General features: G+C 55.5%; 1 protein-coding gene across 1 annotated transcript in view; it reads left to right on the forward strand.

Annotated features, from left to right (window-relative positions):
* GLI2 (GLI family zinc finger 2) overlaps nucleotides 1–19,648 on the forward strand; it is a 201,496-nt gene that overhangs the window by 152,439 nt on the left and 29,409 nt on the right. Inside the window, exons 4-5 of the mRNA XM_011941641.1 lie at nucleotides 7,375–7,577; nucleotides 11,335–11,520. Coding sequence (XP_011797031.1) covers nucleotides 7,375–7,577; nucleotides 11,335–11,520 — 389 coding nt within the window. The remainder of the gene's footprint in view (nucleotides 1–7,374; nucleotides 7,578–11,334; nucleotides 11,521–19,648) is intronic.

Here is a 19,648-nt window from a genome sequence, read left to right on the forward strand (position 1 = left end):
TGAGGAACACGCCGGTTCTTGCCCCCGCACCTTGGCTTACGCGGTGCTCAGGCCAGACGCCCTCCCTTCTCCCCAGCCCTCAAAGTCTTACTCGTTTCTCAGGCAGACGCTACACACCCTCCAGGTACACATCCCCCATTATTCTCACTCCCAGAGGAGCACCCACTCTGAGGGTCTGGCATGCTCGCTTAGGCCCAGCCAGCTGCATGCTGAGTGACACGTGGCTGTGCAGGGTGCTCATTACCTTGACCTCTTCTTTTGTCTCCCACCAAAAATCTCATGGCAGCAAATGGGGAAGGGTCCTAGGATTTGATGCTGAAAGGTGTAGGCTGGGTCTACCCCACTCTCTGAGCTGCTTCCATTTGCTCATCTGCTAGATGACAGGGGTGAGCACTAATTGAGCACCTACTAAGTGCCTGGTGCTACACTGCATGCTTTCCATGCTTGGCTCATCCTACCTCACAGCTGCCCCACCTGCAGGCAGGGGATCCTGAGGCTCAGGGCACATAGCACTGAGGCTGCAACTGCACCAAAGCCATGATTCAGACCCAGATCTGTGACTTCAGGGTCCAGGTTCTGCTTACCAGTGGGGATGGCCCCCTCAGCCTGCACTGCCCCAGAGTCACCTTGGGGACCAGCTGAAGTTATGCCTGCCAGGGGACCACCAAGCCAACCTTCTCGAGAACTGAGACAGCAAGGGCGGAGCCAGCACCAGCCTGGATCTGGGTGGACCATTAGAGATGTCAGTGTGCCCCATCCGACTTCACAGAGGCAGAGAGGCTGGCCTTCTGCTCCGGCTCTGCCACCCCTAGCTCTGCAGCCGTGGGCAAGTCGCATGACTTCCTTGAGTCTCAGTTTCCTGGTCTGTAAAATGGAGATAATGAAATCTGCCTTGCAGGCTTGCTGGATGTGTTGCACATAGTAGGTGTTCTGCAAATGCTGACGACTTTGTCAGCAGCAGCAGCGTCCCTGTGGCAGCATCCACAGGGTTAACACAGCAGCCGTCCAGGGACACCTCAGTCTACTTTGTCTGTTCTCCCTTTTCCCCTCTTCCTTACTTCCATTCTTCCTTACTTCCCCTCGTCACCATGCTGACCCTTGGGCCTGGTCCTGAAGTCCCATCCAAGGGCTTTGCCAGGGATCTCCCACTAGGGAGGGAAGGAAAGAGGGAAGAGGAAGGATCCTGCTAAGGAGAGGCCTTTCCTGGCTCTGCCCGCAACCTCTTGGGGCAAGGACCCAATCATGGCCAGCAGGCCAGGATCAGCATCGGGAAGAAGCACAGGCGTCCTCCATGCAGCAGAGTCAGCCGCGAGGCCGGGCTCCTGCTCTTTGTTGCTGCTGCCGCTGGTCACTAACACGTGCACAGTACACACACACACACACACACACACACACACACACACACACACACGGAGGAGGGGCTTTGATTGGTTGTCCTACTTACCCAGAGTCCGCTGCTGTGCCTCATGCCCAGACACAGAAGGACATGCCCAGCTGCACCCTCCAGCCTCGGCCACTGTGGGCAGGCTGTCCAGGGACCCTTTCCTGTTCTGCAGGTGGGTGGATGGGCAGGTCTGAGCAGCTATGGCTGGGGTCTGCCTTGCAGGGTGCCAGACCCAGGATCATTCTGGGCAGTGGGAGGCTGTGTGGGTCAAAGCCTGCCTTGACAGGCCTTGGCAGTTCCCTAAGACTTAAAAACTTAACTCCAAGTAATTTAAACAAACAAACAAATGTCTTAGCTTACATAACTGAGAAGGCCAAGGATGTTAGCTTTAGGCAGAGGGGCTCAAATCAAGAAACTGGCTCTTCATCTCTGAGCTCTGTTGTTCTCTGTGTCATCTTCCTTCTTGGGCTCTCCCCTGATGGCCTCCAGCAGCCCCAGGCTTGCACGCTACCAGCTCAGCAACCTTGCAGACAGAGAGAACCAAAGACTCTAACCAAAGCCGCTGTCTTGGGCACATGCCCATCTCTGAACTCATCACGGTACTGGCGATATGGGATACGTTGATCAGCTGGGCTCAGGTCACGTGTCCCCTGCCCAGAGCAGCAGAAAGGAAGTGGGTTCAATATAGACCCAGCTCAAAGCACTCTGTGGGCTGTGCCCTGCCCCTCAGGCATAACCTTCATAAACACACACACACACACACACACACATACCCCACAGCTTTGTGCTCCAGCCTTTCTTTGCACATGCTGCTTCCTTTGTTGGTAATGCACTACCTCATGAACTCCTGTTCATTCCTCAAGACCCAGCCCTAACGTCATCTTCTCTGAGAAGCCTTCCTGCACACTTCCAGGCAGAGTTAGAGAATCACTCCTCTGCTGGAGCCCTTATCATACTGCCCGGTAAGTACCTGATTTCATGGGTCTGCCTCTTTCCTCCTGGGCTCTGAGCTCCCTACAGGTCATTAGGCACAGCCCTGTTGGGAGTGTGAACAAATATAAGAAGGAACAACTGGTGGCTCAGATGAGCTCAGAGCTGAACTGAGGGGAGAAGGCAATGCGTAGGAGCAGTGTCCTGAGCTGAGTCCTGCAGAAGAGCTGGCTGTGCCGCTGGTTGATTGTGCCATGGGAGCATGTGAGGGTGTGCACATGTGTATCTGTGATGTAGGAGACTGTGACCATCTTTTAAATTGAGCTCATGCAGTTGGCTCCTCCTCCCATCCTAAAGGTTGTCTCTTTGAGTCTCTGCCCAGCTGTCAGAATTCAAGGCCTGGTTGGCCACGGCTCACACGAAGGCTGGGTCCCTGCAGTACAGCAGTGTGGAAATGGAAGAAGAAAGGGAGGTTGCTGCTGGGGTCGGCCTGAAGCAGTGGCCCAGACTTCACCAGTAGTCGCCTTTCCTGGTGAAGTCTCCATGGCTCGGTCGTCTGTTCACCAGTGCTGGCAACACCCAGCATGATGAGACCCTTGGCTGTAGCCTGGGATGGGGGCAATTGTCCAAGAAAGAGGGGCGCTGGACCCTGAAGGACCTGCTGTGTGGTTTGGCAATGGTGTCGTGTTTCAGGGCTGCTGGGAAGCGCCCTCAGGCCCCACATGTAGTGTGATGCTGGCAGTTCTGCCTGTTCTGGCCCGTTCCTCTGGCTGTGTTTGGTCTGTCAAAATGACCACCTCTGGGAACATGTGTGCCCCTGGATCCTTAGCGGTCATCACAGCACAGTGGGGTGGGGGGTTCCAGCCCCCAACCAGAGCAGGGTGGGATTGTGTGTGATGACCAGGTAGGGATAGGGTGGGGACCGGAGACAGAGAAGGAGCTGAAACAATGGGGAGAAAGCTCTCCTGCCCTCCCTGATCCTGCCCACGCCCTGAGCTCTGCTCACTACCAACCAGTGTCATCAAGAACACCCACTTCCCTGCCAGGGCATAGGCAGGGGCTCCAGCCCAGCCCCCTCTGGGTTGGTTATGGTTCTACCACCTGCTATCTGAGCACCCTTGGCCAAGGGACCTGGCCTATCTGGGGATGTTCCCATCTGCAAGATGGGCATAAAGTGCCTGTGTTATGAATGTTTTATTTGAATTCATAAAGGAAATATGTGCATGTGCCCCGCCGATGGCTGGCACACAGTCAGCCCTACCCTGGGGTGATGCCAGATAAGAGCATGGCTGTGATCTTACTGGCCCTATGCAAAAGAGACACCTCGGGAGGCTTCCTGGAGGAACTGTCTAAACAGTCATTGATGGCTACGTTGGCCAATGGGCCTGTTGTCTCAGGTATTGTGTGCCCTGGGTTCCCCAGCCAGCAGACACTCTATATTCCAAGTTGGCTTGTTGCTGAGGAGGGAAGGAAAGGGAGTTAATGTATATAAAGCCCCTACCAGGTGCCCGGCCCTGGTCTTTTCACACTACCCTGGTGAGGCACCAGAGAGGAGCAGCATTCTGGCTGAGACCACACAGCTAGGTGGGAAGGATTAGCGAGCCAGCGCCCTCGAGGGGGCAGGCAGTGCCAGGTGCAGTGTCCTGCCCCACCCTGCTGCATCTTGATAGCATTTGTATCTGTCTCTGGGGGATGGCTCTGTGGCTCAGATCCCCCTCTTCCAGGCCTGGCACTGCAGCCTTCCCTGGCACAGGGGAAGAGCAAGGGTTGCTCCGTACCCTTGAGTTGAACCTGTTGTAGGGGCTGGCCTGTGTCTCCACTGCCCCTGATAGAACCTGTTCTGGGGTAGGACAGTGGCCTCTCCCAGTTTCCTGTCTGGTCACACCAAGGGAACAGGCAGTTCCGGACAGCAGTGCTGTGATGGGGCGGGCAGCGCCTGGATGAGGGAGTCCCAGCCCGGGAGTGAGGCCCGCTGGAGGGGCCTCCTGCTTGCCTCTCACTGGCCACACAGCATGGAGAGTGACTCCCCTGTCTGGACGCAGTGTGCTCGTGGTCAAGTGCAGTGGTTGGTGCCATTTTTCCATACCCACCTGTGGGGCACACAGCCGGTGCTTACTTCATGGGGGCTGCCATGAGGATATAGTCCAGGCGCCCCTGCAGAGACCCCTGGACATCCCTACAAAGCCCAGGGCCTGAGAGAGGAAGAGGCTGCCCTGGGCTACACCTGGGCTCCTGATTCCCTTGGTGATGCACACGGTGGGAAGGGGGAGGTGGAGTCTCTGTTCCCCGAACCATAGCAACTGCACTGTGGAGACGAAAGTCCCAGTTCCTCCATGTGTGACCCAGGCCCCACCTGCCACCTCCAGGCCCAGCTACCTCCATGGCAGCCCCAGACAGTGGTGTGCATGTGGCCGTGACAACACCTCACTCCAGGCCTGTCAGGGGAGGCTCACCTGGCCAGTGGGATCTGGGTCACCTCGAGCAGACTGGGCCTGCAGTGTGGCCTCACCATGTAGTTTGAAATCCCCACGTGATCACTGGCTTTCGCAGGGGGACTCAGCTGTGGTTGGCACACCCCACAGGGTAACCCTGGTGCCAGGGAAGCTGGCATTCCTGGGACCTAAGAAAGCCACCTAGGGCCACCAGCATCTGATCACAGGCTACTGTGACCTCAAACCCTGGCTGGCATCCTGCAAGCTCTGGGAACCTGCTCTGCCTGGAGTGTCTGGGGAGGACTGAGGAGTCAGGACAGGAGGCACCTCAGCTGTTCTCCCAGCCTGTAGACACCCTACATTCTGCTGAGCCACACTCAGCCTTCCAGAACTTGTATCCTTCAGTCCAGGTCCGCCCCCAGGAGCCATACAGAGGTGATGTTGTCCCAGTGCCTTCTCTTCACAAGCCACACATCCCATGGCAGGATGTGAGTGTCATCCTGCTGCAGTCACAGGCCGGAGCCCACAGGACCTGCCCTTAACCAGGGATGCATCAGCCTGGCCCCACTTCTCCTCTCCCGGGCACACATAGCAGCCCCTTCCTAGGCTAAAGCTGTTAAGCCCCCTGCATTTCACGCAGTTCCCATGCACAGGTACCCGCCTCTGCAGGCAGGCTATGAGTGAGAACATCTTGAGGTTGTGACTTGTGACTTATTCCATAGTCTCCCTCCCATGGTGCTCAGTGGCTGGCACACAGACATGTGGCTGTCACTGATTCTGAAGGTACCTCTGAGCACCTGCATGGCGCCAGTTCCTTGCCAAGTGCTGAGCATGCAGAAGTGCCTCGGACATGCCCTGCTCCCAGGCAGAACCCAGGAACCTGGCAGATGCACCTGTCAGCCTGAGCCTGGAACAGTGCTCCCTAGGGGAGCAGAGAGAAAGGATCTTGAACCAAGAAAAGGGGCTTGAGGGAGGGTACCACCTGCTGGGCTGACAGGGATGAGTTTACCACCACAGTATAGGGTGCAGGAAGGCATTGGAGGCCAAGGATTGGGGTGGGCAAAAAGACAGAAGCAGGCTCGTGGGATCTACACGAGCAGAGCAGTCACATCTGCCGAAGCTAGACAGCCAGACCATGGAAGACTCCCTCCAGGCCCAGCGCAGCGGCCTCCCAGGGGGAAGTTTGTGAAACCCAGATGTGAGGACATCTGGATGTCACCTGTTTGGGTCCTGGTTTGTACTGTACTGTAAGCCCAGTTTTCATGCACTATTGAGCATGATCAGTAATTATCTCTGGTCTGCTCAGCCAACAGACAAATCATTTCGTCCCTGAAATAACCGATTCCAGCAGTGCCCTTTCACACGTCCAGTGACAATCCAGTGTGAAAACTGCGAGGGCCTCCCGGGCACTGCTGGGTTAGCCCTCAAAGTGTGGTTGTAACCCTGTAACAGCAGTTCTCCTTTCATGACTGCCTGCCGTGTCTCTGGCACAGTTCTGGGGACTTTCATCCTCACGACAACCCTTTGAAAAAGACACAACTATGATCCGAGTTCCGCAGATGAGGAAACTGAGGCTCGGAGAGGTTACAGAGTGATTCGGCTGGGGTTCTAACCCAGGTTTGTCTGACTCTAACACGCTCTCTTTTCTTTGCACAATGTAAAATTATGGACTGAAGAAATCAAAATGAAATCTTGTGGTTTCTGGTTGCTGGTGACTTAGCTGTGGTTTCACAGCTGCTTCACCGTAAAGTCTGATTCGATTCATCTTTAATGAGAGAGTTTTGGAGTAGATTACCTCAAAATACACCTGCAGCTGCGTAGAGGCCCCAGGTCAGCAGACCTGACATAAGGGCCCGAGGTCACATTGAGTGGATTCCGTGACTCTTGGTGGGCAGATTGGGGGACATGGGGGTGGACCCTGGCCATGCCAGCCCAAGCCAGGGGCACCAAGCCAAATGCACACCTGACTGTTGGGGCATCTGAGAAGGGTGGCTTTGTTAGCGCTAGGAGGAATTCCATGGCGAGGAGATATTCCAAGATTTTAGTTGGGGCTCACCAATTTCAAAACTCGCTTGAATCCTGACCCTGCGGCCGAGCTCGTCACACCAGCAACCAACCATCCAACTGAAGCCAGAAATTCTCCACTTGCAGGGCATCTCCTGATCCCCCTTTTTCACATATCCTGTTAGCAGTATGAGCTCTTTGCGTTTTACCCGTGGTGTTTGTATTTTCATATTCTTTTTCATACATGTTTCTAGCATGCAGGCCTGTGCCCAGCCCCGAGGAGGCACTGGGGAAGCCGCAGTGCAACTGTGACGTGTGGGCGGCCAGGTGTGCCCGTGCTCCAGCAAGTCCAGTCGCGGGTGCGAGGTCCATTCTCCAGCGTGGGACTGGCGGGTGGGCGCACGCACCAGCATGGAGCTTTCAGTCTGCATTCGCTGGCTAATGCTTGAGAGTTCGAACTCTAATTCACAGATGACCAGGGGATGTCGGTGTAGCAAATAATAAGTGCAGGTTGTTTTGGAAAGTCTTTCCAGGAGAGACAAGGACTGTCCATGTAGGTTTTGGGGTCTTGGTGGGGTTCCCTCTGTGTCCTCCTTCTTAGACGGCTGTCCATTGTCTCTGCAGGCCCCCCGCCCTGAGCGGCAGCCCTGTCATCTCTGACATCTCCTTGATCCGGCTTTCCCCGCACCCGGCTGGCCCTGGGGAGTCCCCTTTCAACGCCCCCCACCCATACGTGAACCCCTACATGGAGCACTACCTCCGTTCTGTGCACAGCAGCCCCACGCTTTCCATGATCTCTGCGGCCAGGGGCCTCAGCCCCGCTGACGGTGAGTAGGGTCTGGGGATGGGGAGGGGCAGCTAGGGCATTGGGGCGGGGCACAGCCAGCCTCTCTCGCACTAACACTGTCAACTCCCCAGCCTTGGTCTCCTTGAACAGTGACCAGGCTGCCGTTCCTTCACACTACTTCCAAACAACAGGTTTTTGGTTTTTGTGCTCATTAAAGAGCACTTGGTAGGCACTCTTTTGCATGCAAACCATATATGATTTACCGTAATAATAACAGTAAGGGTCTATCCAGGTAGGTCCTGTGTAGCTGAGAACCACTGGTTGTAACCAACCAAAGTCTGCAGGAGCTGGTGTTAGGAAAGGGGATGTTGTGTTGGGGTGTCTCGGCAGAGTGGGCTGGCTGCTGCCTGCGTCTCTGTTAGATCTACCCCTTGCGGGTTAACGCAGGAGGTCTCCAAGTGGCAGCCCAGGCCCTGGGGCTCCGGGGATGAAGCTGTGGCATTGTGTCTCTCAGTTCAGATGCTTGACAGAGAAAATTGATTGGCCCGGCTCAGAGATCAGATGGCCACCCCTGGTGTGACTAATTTCAGCCAGAAAAGGGCAGGGTCACATGGTACAAATATGTCTTTATATGTATAAAGCAGATCTAAAGTTTTATACTTCTAGTCCCCACCCACCCCACCGACAGACACACGCAGACACACATTAGTAACCCAGACATTTGGGGGCCAGTCCCACCCATGCTGTCTCCCTGGGAAGTGCAACCCCACCCATAGCGTGGCATGGCCCCGTGCCACCCCGACAGTGCTGTTCGCCACTCATTGTCCCCATCCTTGAAAGCAATCAACTGCATCTTCTCAGAATACACGAAGCTGAGACTTGACCTCTCAAGCTAGAGGACATCTGCAACTTGAACCTGAGAGCCCCATGGGCAGAGGCTCTAGGAAATGTGGTCCCAGTGAGTCTCTTATCACTACCAGCATTCTCCCCTAGAGGAATGCATCCTCTTCCAACTGGTGGGTATGACCATGAGTTGAAGCAGAGGCCTGGCTCTGAGAATGTGCAGGCTGGAATTTCACAATGAAAAGGAGGCTTCCAGTTTTCAAATGTGCAGAAAGCCTCTGCGAAGTGTTGACTCATCTTCCTGGCATGGAAGTTTCCACTTTGCCTGGTCCTCACCAGAGAGAAACCAAACAAGGCAAATGGTTGTATAGCCAGGGGGCTTGAAAATGGCTAGCCAGAATGTGGCACCATTCTGAAATGGCCCCTCAAAGTCAGAAGTCAGCCCTGAACTCTGCGTGTGTCCCCTGTGTGGCCGTGACCACACTGAGGTGCCCTGAGGCCTGTGCTGCCTCTACGCCCAGCTACTGTCTTGTGGACAGTGGGCCCAGCCCTGTCCACATCACTCCTGAGGTCCCAGTGCTGGGATTACAGGCGTGAGCCACCATGCCGCGTCCATGACGGGCTGACCAAGAGTGAGAGGACACGTCAGGTTCCAGATTCTGCCTGGCTCACACTAACACTGTCAACTCCCCAGCCTTGGTTCCCTCAGACAATGACCAGGCTGGCGTCCCTTCATACTACTCCTGAACAACAGGTTGATGCTCACACCTAGTATGGCAGCTGAGGGGTGCCACCCAAAACACAGGTCCACAGCCTAACCCCCAAACCTGTGGGTATTCCCTCATTTGGAAAAGTGGTCTTTGCAGATGTCATTAAGTTAGGTCTCTTAAGCTGAAGAGACCATCCCAGATGATCCATACAGGCCCTAAATCCACTAACTGGTGTCCTTACAAGAGACAGACAGAGAAGGCAGACACGTTCACGCCCATCCAGGGACACACAGAGTCCCAGAGGAGAAGGCGATGTGAAGGCAGAGGCACAGATGGGGGTGATACGGCCACAAGCAGGAAGCTGGCAACCAACAGAAACTGGAAGAGGCCAGCAACCATCTTCCCCTTAAGCCTCTGGAGGGAGCGTGACCCTGCCAGCACCTTAATTTCAGATTTCTGGCCTCCAGAACTGTGAGAGAATAAAGTTCTATTGTTTTAACAACAGTTAACACCAAGTTTATGCTGTTACAGCATTTACCCCGGGAAACTAATACACATGGTAACAGGGCTTCCAGAGAAGAGGCAGAAGGAACCTGGCTGCTCTCTCAGGGCCAGGGCCATGAGAGATGTCCGTGGGAGGAAGGAACAAAGCACCCTCCTGGAGATGCTCAGGAACCAGGGACACTGTATTCCACTGACTGCAGTGTAGCCCATGAAGAGCTGGGTGGGCTGAGCACAGTGGCTCATGCCTGTAATCTCCGGATTTGGGGAGGCCAGGTGGGAGGATCACTTGAGCCCAGGAGTTCAAGGCTGCAGTGAGCTAAGAGCGCACCACTGCACTTCAGCTTGGGCAACAGAGTGAGATCCTGTCTCTAACAAATACATTTAAAAAGGAGCTGGGGGTGGTGAGACAGAGCTGCCCCTGGAGGAGAGGCCTTCGACCGAGGGAGCACCATGCTATCTATGCGTGAGTTCAAGATAGATCCTGAGGTAGCTCCTGGAACACCCACGTACCCACCCACAGCCCCGTGACATAGCAGGGACCTGGCTAATTTGCATGGCCCTGGCTCCCACAGGAAGTAGACCAGGTACTCCGAGGCCTCATCAGCCCTTGGGCTACTAAGTGACCAAGGATGGCAGATTAGGCTCAAGAGCAGCTGGCAGGAGGTCCGAATTCGAGTCCTGTGTGCCCTGCTTGGTACCAGCCCCAGAGCCTGCCGCGTGAAGTTTGGAAGGTCATCGGCGATCCGAGGCAGTGTTGGCCAGACCATGTGTGACTGGGGTCAAATGGGATCTCCAGGGAAGGTTTTGAGGGAAGGTGGGTAGGCAGGAAGGAGTAGGGGAGGGAACTTTGGGCATGGGCAATGGAGGCAGAGGCTGTGGGCGATCAGCCTGGCAGGAGGCCTGAACTCTTGGGAGATGCAACGGGAGATGGCGAGAAGGAGGCAGAGGAGGATGGCAGCTTCCATGGCCCGGTCTCCTCTCTCTGTGAAGCACATAAGAGAGCTCTTTTGGAATTTATCGAGACTGCTAACAGAAAGGCTGCAGTGCACAGTGGTTAGGAGCTTGCTTCCTAGATTCAGACTGCCCTCTTTGCACACCTGTGGACTCTCGATGGGGGTGCCAGGTTTCCAAGCTCCCGTTCGTTTCCTGATACCATCCTGCTGAGGGCCAGCTTCCCTCGGATGCTCTGAATCTCATCCTCACTGCCTCTTTCCTAAGCCCTGGGCAGGGCGGACCTCAGGGTTGAAGCAGACAGCCTGCAGGGATAAGGATGTGTGCAGGCCAGGAGCTTTATCTGGCCAGGCCTGGCGCCCTGGCAGTGATCTCACCCTGAATGTCCAGGCACAGACTGACCTGGCCCAGCCGCGTGCCGCCGAGGTGCCTCTGTTTACACCTTCTTTTAACTTTGAAGACTGTGCTGGACTATGGATCCTGTTGACCTGGGGCTCCGGGATTCTGAGGGGCATGGAGGCAGAGTAGGGAAAGATTGTTTATGAATCTGATGAAATGGGGGAGTGTGGAGGTCGGAGTTGGGCCTCCTTCAGCAGCAACACTGCAGCTCATGCCGGCCAGGCCCAGGCCCAGCACAGTGCAGTGCAGACAGTGGGGCAGCGGGGTGAAAGTGCCGAGGAGAGAACCCCCACACCAGGTGTGCATTTCTCTTTGCTTTTTTTTTTTGGCAGGAAAAGGCGCAGCCAGTGCCAGGTTCTGACGGCTTCTTTCTCTCCCCTCTGCCCACAGTGGCCCAGGAGCACCTTAAGGAGAGGGGACTGTTCGGCCTTCCTGCTCCAGGCACCACCCCCTCAGACTATTACCACCAGATGACCCTCATGGCAGGCCACCCCGCACCCTACGGGGACCTGCTGATGCAGAGCGGGGGTGCTGCCAGCGCACCCCATCTCCACGACTACCTCAACCCAGTGGACGGTGAGTGACGGCCCCGAGGGGCTGAGGATGGGGCTAGTGGGTCCCCTCTTGAGGGTGAGATGGTCACTCGCTGTTTCTTTTGGAGACGAGGGCCCTTAAGGAGAGGTCGGGCTGTACCTTGATGCCTTGCAGAATGGCTGTCCATAGACACTGAATCTTTGGACAACACTTACTGAGTCACCATGGGCCAGGAAGCATTGCAAGCATCGCAGACGCCACAGCAAATGAAGCTGGAACTGACAGTGTGATGGGGAGAAACAGATGCTAAGCAGCTCTAGGAATTACATATGAAAGCAGCCAATTACAAATGGATGGGGGAAACAAAGCAGGGGCAGGGGAGTGAGCACTGGTGAGTGGGGTGCGGTTTGGGATGGGGAAGTCAGAGGAAGCCTCACTGGGAAGTTGAAATCTGGGACGAGTGCTCCAGGCCGAGGAAACTGCAGTGCAAAGGGCCTGAGGCAGCAGTGGGCCTGCCGAGCTCAAGAAACAGCCAGGAGGCCAGTGCCAGCCGTGAGGAGTGGGAGTGGGGGTGAGGCCAGAGTTTCCAGGTGGGGTCTTGCCAACCCGTGCACCTCAGAAAAGACTGGCTTTCACTGGAGATGAGGCTGGGCAGAGGAGAAAAGAGAGCTGACTGACTCACACAAGGAATCTCCTTCCGTGCCCATGTGAGAATTGATTTGGGGGCAAGATGGAGGCAGGAGGTCCAGTTAGTAGAGGTGGGGAGAAGGGGCCAGGTCTCGGGAAGACCGTGAAGGTAGAACCATAGGATGTGCTCCCAGCTAGAATATAGAGTTGAGAGAAGAAGGGAGTTGAAGTTGACCGCAGGGTCTCGGGCCTGAGCATTTGAAGGATGGAGTAGTAACTGAGCTGGGAGGCTATAGGTGGGGCCCTCATAGAAGGGAGGGAAGTCAGGGATCCTGGGTAGATGATGCTTTTGGTGCCTGTTAGACACGAAGTCCTTCCCACCCACCAAATGCCATCCTCACAGCTGCTTTCACAGGGACACCTGTGACCCTCTGACCATGAGCCCTGGGGTCAGCATGGAGCCTGTCTCAAGGAACAGTGGAGGGGGTGGAAGGCTCGGCGCCCCCTCTTACCCCCTAGTCAGTGCCACTCCACCTGCAGGTCCTGGAGCCCTGGCCGGCGGCGCACAGGGACGCAGGGCAGCCAGTAGAGCCGGAAGCCACCGCCGGGGACAGGCAGGCGCCTCCTGCAGAGCCAGCCTCCTCGAGCCCTGCCTGGAGTGGTGGTTTCACTCCCTGATAGCCCACGGCAGGGAGACCGTCCTGCAGGGGCAGCCCTGGTGTCTGCAGGGCCGTTCAGCCTGTAGCAGGTTGGGGATCGGCTGGTGGGAAGTCACGTGGGACCAGGCAGGGCCGTGAGATTCAGGGTGGGCTACCGCCATTGCTCACCCCGACCCTCCCCCAGGGCTCTGTTCCAGGGGAGCCCTTCACTTCCCTAAGGCCTGGCTGAAATCTCGCCTCCTCCAGGAAGTGTCCCTGGAAGCCTCCTCCTTCGCTTTCCCCTGCCCCCTTCAGTCACTGGGACAGCTCCCTCCTCTGGCTCCTACTTCATTCTTTGCCTGGCCCACCTCATACTTACAGCAGCCTCCTCAGCTATCTTGAGCATCTCCTGCTTCCCAGGAAGAGTTTTGCTGAGAAGAGGGCGGCTGACCTCCGAGGCTGGCCCCTCATGGATGTGGTCCTCGCCAGGCCCTGATGGGAGGCCATAACATGCCTCAGTGATGCCACCAGAATTTGGTCCCTGTGTGTGTTCCGTTCTTCCTTGCCTTTCCCAGCATGGTGTTTAGTCCAGGATTAAGCACACCATCCAGATGTTCAACAACACCTCTCGGCTCTGTAGGACATTGACGTCCCTCTGAGTACACACACGTCCGTATGCTCTGTTCCCCCCTCCTCTCAGCAGCCCTACCTGGTGCTCCCACGAGCCACAGTGAGGTGTCAGAGGTGCTGAGAGAAAGTTGTGTGCTAGACACGCTTCTTGCCAATATTAGAAAGCAAATAGCAGCAACCGAGTGCATGAAGGATCATGTGCAAATTGTCACACCCAAATGTCAGCTTCTTCCAAGCAGGACCCTTCTTCCAAGGGCCTGAGGATGGCATCAGGCCAATAGGAAAGTGGACGAGGCAGAGAAACCATGGCCGAGAGAGGTAAGATGAGGCAGGTGTCCCCATAGGGCAGGAAAGGCTAAGCCAGGCAGCCAGGAGTCATCCAGTGATTTGCAGCATGAGCATCTGCTGTGTGTGTGTAAGTGTGTGTGTGTGTATGTGCATGCATGAGAGACGGTGAATTGGAATGCAAACTGCCTCTGTTCTGTGCGTTTATACACATTCTTCCATGTAACTCCCTTAGCCACCTTCTGAGGCTAGAAATATGCTCCTTACTCTAAGATGAGCAAATGGGCTCCCCAACATCTAGGCCTGCCCCAAGCCTTGCTCTGTTTGTTACCAGCACCGTCTGCCCTTCCCTGGGCTGCAGTTTCCAGCAGCAGATGCACCTGACCAACCGTGAGCCCTGGCCCCAGGGAGGGCCAGCCAGGCCAGGTGAACTTGGGCTCAGCCCAGAGCAGCTGGGCCAGAGCCAGAGGGGAGAAGTAGTACAGTGAGCTCCAGGGCAGGCCTGGGTCAGGCCTGGCTACACGCTGTCTTCCCTGTGGTACCTGGGCTCAGAGGTGGTGACAGGACTGAAGGGGTGTGAAGTGGCGATCGCAAGCCCTGCGAGCTGTGTGGATTAAACACATTGACTGAGACGGCGCGTGTGAGCCTGGCCCAGTGCCTGGCGTACAGCGGGTGCTGGAATAATGCTGGTGCAGGTCCCTTTCCACCAGTCTATCTTTCCCTCTTTCAATCCACTCCCTCTTGCAGGATTCCTGTGTCTCATTGTAGGCAGCTCTGTCCATCTGCTGCCTAAGCCCAGGTCCAGGTCCTCCCAGACCTTTTCCTTGCCATCTCCCATCCATCCCATCCTGTCCCCCAGGCCTCCAAGTGTGGCATGTCACCCTTCCCGGGCCAGCCAGTGACATGTCACCCTCATGGCACTGCTCCATGGCTGCTGCTCATCCAGCGTTCCCATCTTTATCCTCTCCGCCATCCTGTGATCGGTCCGTGCCACTTCTAGCCCCCTCAGGATACAATTCGGACTTTAGCACCCCCGCCTAGAGGCCTTCCTCTCCAGCTCCTCTCTCCCCACCTGCACACTGTGGTCTTGCCATGCACTGCCCCACCTGCAGGTCCCCAGATACCTCCCTGAGCTCGTCCCTGCACAGTCTCCTATGCATGGGGCCCTAGGCCTTCTCCTGAGACCCCACAAGAATCCAGCCCCAGGCCTCTCAAGCCACCAACTAGCGCCACTGTGCTAGTGGGACTCAAGGTGCCCCTAACTGGAACTGGCTGGGACATCTCCTTACATACGGCCAGATGGCCGGCCCCGCCAGGTCTGGGAGCACATCTGGCAAGGAGCGGGTCCTCTGTGTTTGTTGGGTGAGTGAGTGAATGAGTGAATGGCACTTAGAAAAGACCCTGGAATGGAAAGAGACGCTCCAGCTAAGGAGGGAAGCACTCGAGGAACGTAGCTGTTGGCTCACAGGGGGCTGGAAGGGGCTGGGGAGTGGTTTTGCCTTCCAGGCACTCAGCATTTGGCAGCCCCGGGGCTGAGCATCTGGGAAGCAGCAGAGGTGAGCTCAGCAGTGGGCGCAAGAGCTCCCAGCCCTCCAGCGGCTGCTGGTTAACTCATCACACCCCACCCACCGTGCCTTCTCCGCCTCCACCTTGGGAACACATCTGGCTTCAGGATGCGAGGGTAGTGGGGAAGCATCACTGGATTCCAGAGCCGGCCTGAGCAAAGGATATGGGTTTCTCTGGCTCCAGCATGGAGTGGGCGTGGGGACATTTTTCCTATCCATGGATTTCAGGAGCAGATGACTTCTTTCCCTTTGTTCCCAGTCAGTTACAATCCAAGAAAATCAGAGTAGTCCAGGATTATCCCTGTTTTTATTGCTACTTAATACATTTTTTCCAAAACCAGTTTCAACTAGAACCAGAACCTTCACTTCAACTTTTAAAAATGCTTTCCGCACTTCCACTCAGCTCCGATGCCTGCGTGGACGGTTTCTCATGTATGTCTCTAGGAGACGCTGAACACAACACCAGCGCTCTTGGCCAGGCGGCTGAGGCTGGACCTGTCTCTGGGATGTCCTCCCGCCCCTCCCCTCCCATGAAGCATGGGAGCCAGGGAGGTGTTTTCGGTGGGTGCCTGCTCCATGGGTCTGTGCCTGTGCCTCCCGGAAAGCTCCAGACCACCCAGCAGAGAATGTGATTGAGTGTTTCCAGTAGGTTTCTTTTTGCCCAAATTCTCACTGAGAAAATTGTGTAGACCATCCCTGGCGCCAGCAGTGCAGCTCAGACCTGTGGAAGGGGCCTGGCTCTCTCTGAGGAATATGTGCTCACACCCGGAAGCCCCCATACACATCATCTTGAGCACGTGAGCTCTGTGCAGGCGCAGGGGACCTGGAGAGCTCATGGACAGCCAAGGAGAACAGGCCTTCTCTCTCTGCCTTTCTCTGTCTCTGTGTCTCATGCACACACACTGGTTGATTCGGCAGGTGTTTATTGGGTACCTTCTATGTAGCAGGCAGGTTCTAGGTCTAGGGACGCAACGCATCATGAGCAGCACACAAGCCCTGCCTTCCTGGTGCCTGAGCTCCAGTGCAGCCCTGTGTGGGCTCCCAGGCGGGACCAGGAATACCTTTCCTGACCTGATGGCCCTCCTACCCCAGCCTCCTTTCTCAGCACCTTCATTCATGGTCCCAGAGGAGGGAGCACTGTACGGGAGAGAACTTTCCAGAGGCTTTGAATGTCCAGCCAAGGCATGGAGAGGGCTCTGCCAAGCAGCAGGGCGAGCAGGGAGAGGTGGGTGGGAACTCCATGTGGGTCCTCATCCTGCAGGGCCTTGTCCCCAGTACACCCGTTTGCAAACCGCCAGCCCAATTTTTACCTTAGCTGAGTGCCACCTGCACAATTGTGTATTTAATAATATTTTTTAACAGACTCACCTTTTAGGGTTAAATAAATGGTTCTTGAAATGGAACAATGTATTTTTTCCTGAAATGAAAAAATCTAATCCCTGTCTGAGGAGGATGTTCCTGTCTCTGTCTCCATCAAACCTAAAATAGCCTCATCTGGGCCGTGTGTGGCCCTACGTTTGGGAACACACTGCAGTGGTGGAAGAAAGGCCAGAAGCTAGAGAGGACTCTATGACACTCTTGTGGGATTGAACAGCCAAACCTGCGTTCCTCCTGGGGCACGGAGGCCAGAGGGATTTCCCAGGCTCTGATGAAAACCCAGCCTCCCTGGTCCTCCAGTGGTGGGTGAAGGCCCATTTCCTCTCGTTCTTAACGGGGTCCTGATTTACAGCAGGAAGACAGGAGCGCTGCTGCGTGGGAAGGTGATAGAGAACCAGTCAGGGAACCGAGGTCATCATTCTGCTGAGCGGCTCCCTGGAGAGCGGGGAATTCACCGGTTGTCACCCGGGCCCTAAAATGGAATTTTCTCATGTTATGCTGTTGAATATTGGTGATTTAACAACAGAACAGCCACCCCCTCCCGCCTCCACCACATTGAGGAGATTGAGATGTTTCCGATTGAAATGTTGTCTGTTTACAGCTCATACTTCCTCCAAGCCGTGCATTTTATTGTCATATTGACACTAATTTGGCTCGGATGTCACCTCCATTCTGACGCCCGTTCTTTATGCTGCCTGTGGATCCGGGGGGTTTTCAGAAACCAATTACATTGATCAAACCCAGAGAGGTAGGAAGAGCTGGTGGAGGGGCTGCCAGAGGCCCAAGTCAGGCAGGGATCCCTTGCCTAGCCCGAGACAGGAAGGGGAACCGAGGCAAAGAAAGCCAGACTGCAGGTCCCTGCATGAGGTGGTGGAGCTGTTGTGTACAGGCACGGGCTAAGCAGTGTCTGTGGGTCATCTGGTACACCCACACAGACTGTCCCGCCACATCAGCTTCACGAAGCCGCTTCATAGTGAGGAGCCTCCAGCACAGCCTGTTTCTCTATGTTCCTCACTTAGCTAGGCCGTGGTCCTGGCAACTCTGAGCCTCTCTGCTCCATGGCCCAGACTCTTGCTACTCCCCCATCAGAGGGGGTGAGAGGACTGTGGATGGCTAGGTGTGGGGGCATTAAGGTCCTCAGGCAAGATTTCCTTAGAGCATCTCCTCAGCGAGCCAGAAAATATCTGGGTGGGTGAGGGAGTTGGGCTATGCAGGGAACACATCTTAGCCAGTGAGGATTCAGGGTACCCGAGCCCCACCACCAGGCTGTGTCCCGCTGGCCTTGGTGACAGCACATCCCAGCCCCGGGCTGAGGATGGCATCTGGCACAGAGAAGGCTCCTGGGAGCCGGTGCCAGGATGATGCTCTTTCTTCCTGCCCCTCAGTCCAGGCTCCTGGGCACACAGGCCTTGGGGGGATTCCCAGCCCCCCCTCCATGGAAGTCCACCCACAGGTATAGATGATATGCTGGCTATCAGCCCATAGCACTCCTGGGGTGGGTGCTGGTAGCCCATCTTCTGCATGAGGCAACCAGTGATTGGCCCAAAGCTACCCAGTTCAGAGTGTGCAGGCAGCGTTGGAACCTGGGTCTGCCTGAGTCCAGGGCCTGTTCTTGCATCTCCTGCCCTTCCCACTGCCTCAGGGAAAGCACTGATCTCCCTCCTGAGCACCTTGGGATTCTCTAGAATAATCCTGCTTAGATGGCACTTTGCAAATCCTGACTGGTGCCTCGGAGTACTGTCTTCACCTCTCTCCTACATGGTGAGCTCCATGAGGGCAGGGTCAGAGGCTTCCCTGCCTGGAGTCCCCATGATGTCCAATCAATGCCTGGCATACTCTCAGCACTGCATGAGGGGCTGATGGATCAGTGAATAAACACAGGAATGAGCAACAGAAAGCGCTAGTGGGTGAAGCAAGGTCCAGAGGCAGGTGGTGTCGGCGTCCGCCCAGGTGAGGGTGGGCAGGTGGCCAGTCACCCGTGGCCGACCGGCATTAAAACGGGCGCATCCACAGATGAATGCTTCATGTTCCCGGTCATAAATCACAGGAGAAACTACAGGAAATGAGTGCCAGGCTTTTCTTTCTATTTAGTAATTTATCAAGGGAAGAGGCGCATTAATAAACATATTTCCCATGAGAGGCGGGGATAACAGAGATGAATATCACTGTCAGATTTGGCCTGTTTCCTCTTGTTAGGGGCACACGAGAGGGTGGGAATCCAAATACTAGCAGCAGAATCTTTTTTAAAAAATGTGTTACGAAGATGTGTGTGTTTCTTACTTTATATCGTGTTAGATGGTTTTTCCCCTCACATTACCACATTTGCCACTCAGTTTGGAAGTAATAGGAGCCTTTCAGAGAATTCACTTTGGCATCTTTTTTTGAATTGCCTTTGAAGTGAGGATTGACAAGGAGTGGACTCAGTAAATAAGAACCCAGAAGCTGAGGGGATACCGAATGCAAGCCGATGAATGAATGTCTGATGACAGCTGTGTTGCTGCGTGGCCCAATCATCTTTCCTAGACTTGCTGCCCTTCACTCTATTATTGACTGGAGGCTTGCCCTGCCCCTTGGAACAGTCCTTCTAGCCCTTGAAGAAGCCACATTCATTAGCAATTTCATTTTGGAATGCCTGCTGGGTTTTAGGCACTATTCTTGGCGTTCTGTGTGTGTCTTCACAACAGCCCTGCAAAGCAAGCCGCACTGCCGTGATTGTACAGATGGAGAGAGGCTCAGGAAAGCTAAGTAAATGTGCTCCAAGGAAGCCACAAAGTGACAGGCTTGACAGGGACGGTGGCAGAGGCTGTGTGTGTGCCTCTGCATCGTGTGTGTGTGTGTGTGTGTGCATCCACCTGGGTGTGTGTCCACCTGGGGTGTGTGTGTGTGTGTGTGTCCACCTGGGGGGGTGTGTCCACCTGGGGTGTGTGTGTGTCCACCTGGGGGGTGTGTGTGTGTCCACCTGGAGTGTATGTGTCCACCTGGGATGTGTGTGTCCACCTGGGGTGTGTGTGTCCACCTGGGGTGTGTGTATGTGTGTGTGCATCCACC

The sequence above is a fragment of the Colobus angolensis genome, unplaced genomic scaffold (genome assembly GCF_000951035.1).
Source record: "Colobus angolensis palliatus isolate OR3802 unplaced genomic scaffold, Cang.pa_1.0 Scaffold20, whole genome shotgun sequence".
NCBI lineage: Eukaryota > Metazoa > Chordata > Mammalia > Primates > Cercopithecidae > Colobus > Colobus angolensis.